This window comes from Sesamum indicum, unplaced genomic scaffold, assembly GCF_000512975.1.
Source record: "Sesamum indicum cultivar Zhongzhi No. 13 unplaced genomic scaffold, S_indicum_v1.0 scaffold00190, whole genome shotgun sequence".
Taxonomy (NCBI): domain Eukaryota; kingdom Viridiplantae; phylum Streptophyta; class Magnoliopsida; order Lamiales; family Pedaliaceae; genus Sesamum; species Sesamum indicum.
Window position 1 is genome coordinate 17,429 of NW_011628085.1, and position 7,242 is coordinate 24,670.

Consider the following 7,242-nt stretch of genomic DNA (forward strand, 5'->3'; position numbering starts at 1 on the left):
GATGTGTTGTAAAAAAACTCCACCCCCCCCCCCCCCCCATGAATATTACGTGGGAATATTAAATGTGGGGTAAAATTAAAAATTTATATAATTTTTATTGCTAGAGAGTTTGTCGTTCAAACTCTAATAAAAAGGGGTCATGTATAAATGGTGAATTTTCAAAGGGGTATAGGCTTAATTTTAATTTTTTTTGGGGGGAATAAGTAATTTTATATTTTTAGAGGGGGTTTAAGGTAATTAATCTTTTTTTTATATATTATATGATTTGTTATATTATTCAATATTTTTAAATTAAAATATTGATTCAATACATTAAGAATTTAAATTCATGAATACGTTCAATCGAAATAATTAAAGAAATATTGATATATTACTATAGAAGTAGACATATATTCACATCCATGGAACTCAAAACTGCAAGCTTTTGGTATGAGACCCCACTCTTGATAATCAAGCAATGCCTCATTGATGGCCTAAATATTATATTAATTAGCTATCGAAGCAAACTTAATGTGTGTTTGATTTAAATTTTTTATTATGCTAATTAATTATGAAAGAGAAGAAAAATAAAATAAATAGCTGACCATAGCTGATATTTCTTAAATATTTTTTATTAATTTTAAATATGTATGAACAAAATACTAGAAAAGTTTAAAGACACGGTCAGTTTGTGAGTAAATTTAAAAAGTAGCCGTTGATGAATAAAAACAACTAATCATAGTGCAAATAATTTATATTAAAATGTCGGAAGCAAAAAATTAGAAGTTCATATACCCTTTTTTTTTCGCTGAGGTCAACAATTTTAATCCAAACTCCAACGAAAACGATACAGTTGTAAATTAATAATTTTTTAGTGGGGTGTAATTTAAAAAAAAATTGGAGAAAAATATAATTTCATATATATTCTGGAAGGGACTTAAAGCCAAGAAAATATTATAAAATAATTAATTATAGTAATTTTTGGAAGCTATGGAATTAGGACTAATTGGAATGATGGGAATATATATAATTGATATAATCATATATATATATAGTTAGATGTGTTTTGCATTTGGTGGTGGAAATATCTGAATTTGAACTTGTGATGAATGTGGATACAAATTTGCATTATTGCTTGCCTTTGCCCATATGCATGAGAAGGAAACAAAGTAGAAACAAACAAATCACATTATTTTCAGCACTTTTGCAATCTAACCAAACACATCCCAAATCTATCACATGATACCTCACCTACAATTATTATTATTATTTTAAAGAGGGAGAGATGATTTATTCATCATCTATATATATATATATATAAGAAATATCAAAGATACGATGCTAAAAAAAATATGATTTTTTTTGTTATGGATTAGTTATCATAATTAAAAAGTAAAAAATCATGTGAACATTAATTAATCATGGCTTAACAACGATTATTAGACATTGTTTTTCTGTGGGCAGGGTAAAATATTAATAATTATTTTTAGACCGTAATAATTTATAATGTAGACGTTTTACTTTTTGCGAGTGTGAGCAATTCTTGTCGTCTATGATGTGGTGGGTGGTACAGGAAAAAATTCTGATTCATAACGAGACTGGTTAGATGTGATAAATTTACATGATAAGTGTATTAAATTTGTCATTATAAACGATATGCAATATAAACGCCTGAAGAACAACGTCGATAATAAACATAAATTATTGCGGAAAAGGTGGGAGATGTGAAAGATTGTTTGCGTTCTATATTAATTTGTCTCGTCATATATAATTGATAGAAATTTGGTGTCTACGTATGTCCCTTGTTTTTCTTTTTATCATGTTTATTACTAGTTAGTTCATACAAATTCAAAAAATTAATTCAATACATCAATATTTTAAAATAAACAAACAAACAAGACACTATTATTAGAATGATGTTTCCGCATGTTCAACATCCATGATTTGAGGAAAAGAAACGGGATTTCCGAGCAATGCATTAGAAATCACAAGGCTGTGTTTGTTTTAAATTTTTCAATATCGAAAAATGTTGTAGTTAGGTTGAAGTATTTAAAACAAAATTGCGAAACCTTGTCTTGTATGGGAAAAAAACACACATACACACACACATATATACATACAAAAATTTGAATACTTTAAAAATATGAAATATATTATAAATAAGAATTATTTATAATATATATTAATTAGACAGTTAAGTTAATGTAAAATATGAAAAGTTGAAACTCCTCGTCATTGCTATCTCAAGACTTTGATGCTTTATACATCTTAGGGGTGATTTGCCTTACAAAATTCGCGCGTGCAAACTCTTTAATACTGTGTTCTGATCGACAATTTGAATTTAAAAAATTTAAATTCAAAATAACAAATTCATTAAATTTTAATTGGTTTTTAAATAGGGAGCATACGTGTAAATACCCGAAAAGCCTGGATATAATATATGTATCCAATCCTTCTGGACTGCTTCAGATATTGAAGGGTGTCAAGTGTCAACAACCACTTCAAATCCATAAATTATTATATTTAAAAAAAAAAATTAGTGAACAAAACCTTATCCAAGTGACAGAATGTCATCCTCAATTCCCATTTAACCTATTTTTTTAAATATAAATGTGGGGATTAAAGTATGTTAAGAAATATTTGAGCCAATCATTATTAATATATGTATGTATGTGTATATATTTATATACTGCCACCGTCTGATAGGTCACCCTTTTAATCTAGAACACAATTTCATTTTATTTGATAATTAAAAATATGTGTTGCTGTGTTTTAACTAAAGAATTATGAGCAAAAAGAAATATTAAATTTTAATGAACAATTCATTAAATTTGTTTGGATATTGTTGTAATTACGGTAAATTATAGTTAGTTCTTTGAGGTTCGCTGTAATTATAAATACTATTTTGCTATTTGCAGAAGAATTACAAATGATATGTGAAAGTATCGACGAATACTCTCTGTAACGAGTTATTAAATAATGTATTACAAAGAATTGCAATTATTCTTTTCGTCATCGAAAATCAATTCTAATATGGAGTTATTCCAAAATTTGGTCCCAATATTTTTGTTTTTCAGATTCAAATTTAACCATCAAAAGTACAATGTATGTTTTTTAATACTTTTTTTACATTCCTACTCTTTAATATTTGAAATCTTGATCTAAATTTAGTTTTTGTTATCGAACTTTAATATCTCGAGTAAATACAAATAAATCTCTAACGCTACATAAATATATTTACACACCCTATTTATTTACTATATTAGAAGAAAGTTACTATTTTAAATTAACACCCTCAATGAATTTGACTATTAATATAGTTATTAAATAAATATTGATAAATAAAGATAACTAAAAAATAAAAATAAGAGACAAAAATTAAAATCCAAATGACAAAAATAAAGTCATGATGGACAATGGAGGCCTGGAGCCTTGGGACCAACCATGCACCTTCCATTGCTAAAAATGAAAGTCAAGTGACTAAAAATAAAGATAAAATATATACTAGTCATTATGACATGTCGTTTCTACGTACATATAATAAATATTTTTTTACGTTTTAAATTATGTTAAAAATAATAATAAAATATATTATTTGGACAGTTAAATTAATGTAAAGATTGAAAATTGAATAAATTAGTTATTTATCAGTTAAAAGATATTTTTGAATCATAAAAAATTAGTATATTGGTGCCAGAACCATGATTGTGTGTGTCTATAGATATATATACTGAAAAATATCTGTCCAACACCAAAATAATATTAATGATGAAATTTTGAAATACCATTAAATTATTTATAAAATATTTGAATATTAAAATGATATTAATAACAAACTTTAAATACCAATATATATCTTTTAAAATATGAAATTTAGGAAATTCTAGAATTTAAGTGGTGGAAGGTACATATTCTCCTTCTTGCCCACTTCACAGTATCAATTTGCTACAACAATATCTTTCATTTATCACAGTCACAATCACAACAATATGCTATATATATATATATACCATATACATATATGTGTATATATAACTTTTTATTTTTATTTTTATTTTTTTGGTTAAAGACCATGAACATCAGTTTTTGTTTTTCAATTTTTAATATTTTTAAGTGATATTTTTGTTATTGTATCATAATAAATGAGAATATGTTTGGATTAGTATATTTTTTTAATAGATCTTTCTATGTAAAGATGTTATGGAATGAATATGTATTTATACGCGGATGTTTTGCAATATATGTTTTTATGAAGAGATGCGATAGAATAACAAATATGGGTGCATTAGGATATTTTGTGATAGTCTTTTTATACAAAAAATATACGATAATTAGATGTGGTCGAATTAAAATGATTTGTATGGAAAAACGTGATAATTTTATAGGAAAAGATATAATAAAATAACTGTTTTTGAATTTTTCGTTTGACTAAACATAATCTTATAATTTGAGATAATATAAATTAAAAATGAATCTTTTTAAATGAAACGAAAGATGGCTATTTCTCTCTTTGTTGTCTCATTTTGTTGGTTTTTTTTTTCCTTTTCTCTTTTTGGTAATTTTTGCTTAAACTTAATTTTCACAAGCCATCTCTCTCTCTCTCTCTCTCTCTCTCTCGCTCTTGCTTGAAACTTCTATAGTGAGCAGTGACACTCATAAATCTTTATTTTTCTAATGCCTCTTAGCTTCACTTTGCAAATTTCTCTCTCTCTCTCTCTGTCTTGTCTTTGCTTTTGATGCCCACCATGAGGAGGGGGCTCCCAAGATTATGCCTCAACTCGGTTTCATGTGTTCTCTCCCACCACCACCATTAGTCCTTTCTTTTACATAAATGTAAGGTCTACAAATGCCATGCTTCTTTAGGTGTATGTATACACATATGGACTTATATATATGCACACACATAGACACTTAGAGGGAGAGGGAGAGAGAGAGAGAGAGCTTTATGCATATCAAGGTAGATAGATATATTTGAGGGTGGAAAACATGGTCAAGATTGAATTTTGAATGAGAAGTGAGGAGTTAGACGGTTAAAGACGCAGTCTTTAAGGATTTTGATGTGTTGATTATGAATTTGATTTTGGAAAGAGGGGTTTCTTTGAGCTGCTTTGAACAGTTCAAGATTTGAACTTCTCTGGGAGTTGCAGTTGTGGGACACAGAAAGTTGTACTTAGGAAGTAGGAACAAGTAGAGTAGTACACTACTAGAGAAAGAAAGAAAGAATCAAACAAAAAACTGAATTGGGATTTTAGTAGAATCATCAGAAGAGGGACAAAATGATATCTTCAGGGATAAATTTGGTGATGACAGTGATCGGATTTACAGTGAGTACTATGTTCATAGTGTTTGTTTGCACAAGGCTAATTTGTGCAAGAATTCAATTCATTTCCTCAAGGCGGTCTTTTGCCAGGGCATCAAGATCTGATCTTAGCATTGTAAGCATTTGTTTTCACTACTTTGTTATGTCATAATATCTGTTTTTCAATATGGGTGCAGATTTCAAGTCCCATGTTTTCCATGTCAAGTTTGTATTTGTTTATTCCTGTCTCCTTCCCTCCTTTTTTTCTCTCCTTTTTGCGGCTGGGATGGGAACAAGAATCTTGAATTATTTTCTCATAGGTAGTTTGATGTATGTGTTTCAGAATGGGTATTTGGACAGTTTCACACACCAAGTTTGTCTCATGTTCAGTTCTTGCTGAATTTGTTTGCTCAAGCAGTTTCCCGAAGTCTACTCATGTCTGACAATTCTTGGATGGAATGTCATTTTTCAATTTTGTCCCTTAGAATATGATTTATTATTTGAAGTGTTACTCAATCACGTCCTTATAAGCATCCAGTCAACCCAACTTATACCAGATTAGCAGCCGTGCCGAGACTCTTAGTTATTTCATGTAGAGTCTCGTTTTCTTGTTTTATCCTCCTTTTGGAGGGTCCCTCTGTCATGTATTTGTCATTCAACAAGAGAATCTTACTTTATCATATCCATCAAGCTTGACTGTCTTTCTTTTAACAGTTGGAGAGGGGTCTTCATGGTCTTGAGCCGCTTGTGGTTGCCAATTTTCCTACGAAAAAGTACAGAGAATTGTGCTTATCGTCAAAAGAGAATTCTCAGTAAGTTAATCTCTTACAAGTTTTGTGGGCGTCTGTTTTTATGGGAATGCACTTTTCTTTAATTTAACAGATTCTCTTGTGTGAGTTCTTTTTCCTCTGAACCTTTTGGTGTGTGGAATTCTTGCCTGGTTAAATTGTCTGCTTTTGTGCATTAGGTGTTAGGTTTAATTAACATACATGGAGTTGTGTTGTGCATTGGTTTTACTTGATTACTGATCTTAATAATGCTAAAACATGAAGGCAAAATTTTTGTTGATTTTGTAAGAGATTGCAACTTGAATTGGCAGTTTTACATAGTTATTTTTGAAGATATGTAAAGGTACGGTCTATAATAGTTCTCCTTGGAGTTTCTTTGTCCAACGTACTAGTACCGATCTCTTTACAACTATCTTCGTCTTTTATCTTTACGTAAATTTGGCCTTGCTCCACATATTATTGTGTGGAGTGGGGTAGGGTAGACCATATGTTTGCTGAAGAAGGTAAGATCCATGTTAAATTGATGTAATTGAGAAAATCCACTATCCTAAGAAGGCGGAAAGCTGAGACTAGCCAACAATAAGTGGGAAGAATCCATTGAAGCAAGGTACAGTTAAGAAATCTCATGCTAATGCTTAATTAAAGAAATAAAATAGTATACATAAAAAAATATGAAGCTTGTAGAATTGTACTTCTCTGTTTCTGAATGCAAGTTGTTTAGCAGCCGGGACAATCTTTAGGGTAGAATCAGATTCAGTTTCATAAAATTAGTAGAAACTTCAACTGGCAAGTGGCAACAACAAGCAACATTAGTATAAAGAATCTTCTTACATATACTTTCAACTAATATGAATAGGCTTTTATGAGTTTATTTCTGAAACTGGAGGCACATGCTTTATAATACTTTTTCATCTTGTAAAATAACGTTAACTAGACATTTGTTAATGTTTAGTAAAAGTTTGAGGCCGAATTCTTACCCCTCTCTGTGTGGACATGTTATTATGCCAGTAACTTTGTCTTCATGGAGAGGGACAGTTTAAAGCTCTGCAATGAACTGAGTGACAATTTGAAATGCATGTTTGATGTACATTACTTTTTTCTGTTTCTTCTTGTCATGTTTGGAAATTGTAAGTATAAATTGAAATCTACCACCTTTGTCGACTAAATTTTCTACAA

The 7,242-nt window shown here is 29.4% G+C and overlaps 1 protein-coding gene across 1 annotated transcript; it reads left to right on the plus strand.

The window, feature by feature from the left end:
- Positions 1–5,622: 5,622 nt before the first annotated feature.
- Positions 5,623–6,090, plus strand: LOC105179688 (RING-H2 finger protein ATL34-like; the record flags this gene model as incomplete). Its single annotated transcript, XM_020691397.1, is given in 2 exon segments — positions 5,623–5,715; positions 5,993–6,090. Coding segments are annotated over 2 exon segments (191 nt in total), but the record flags the coding sequence as incomplete, so codon positions are not given.
- Between the last annotated feature and the right edge of the window lie 1,152 nt (positions 6,091–7,242).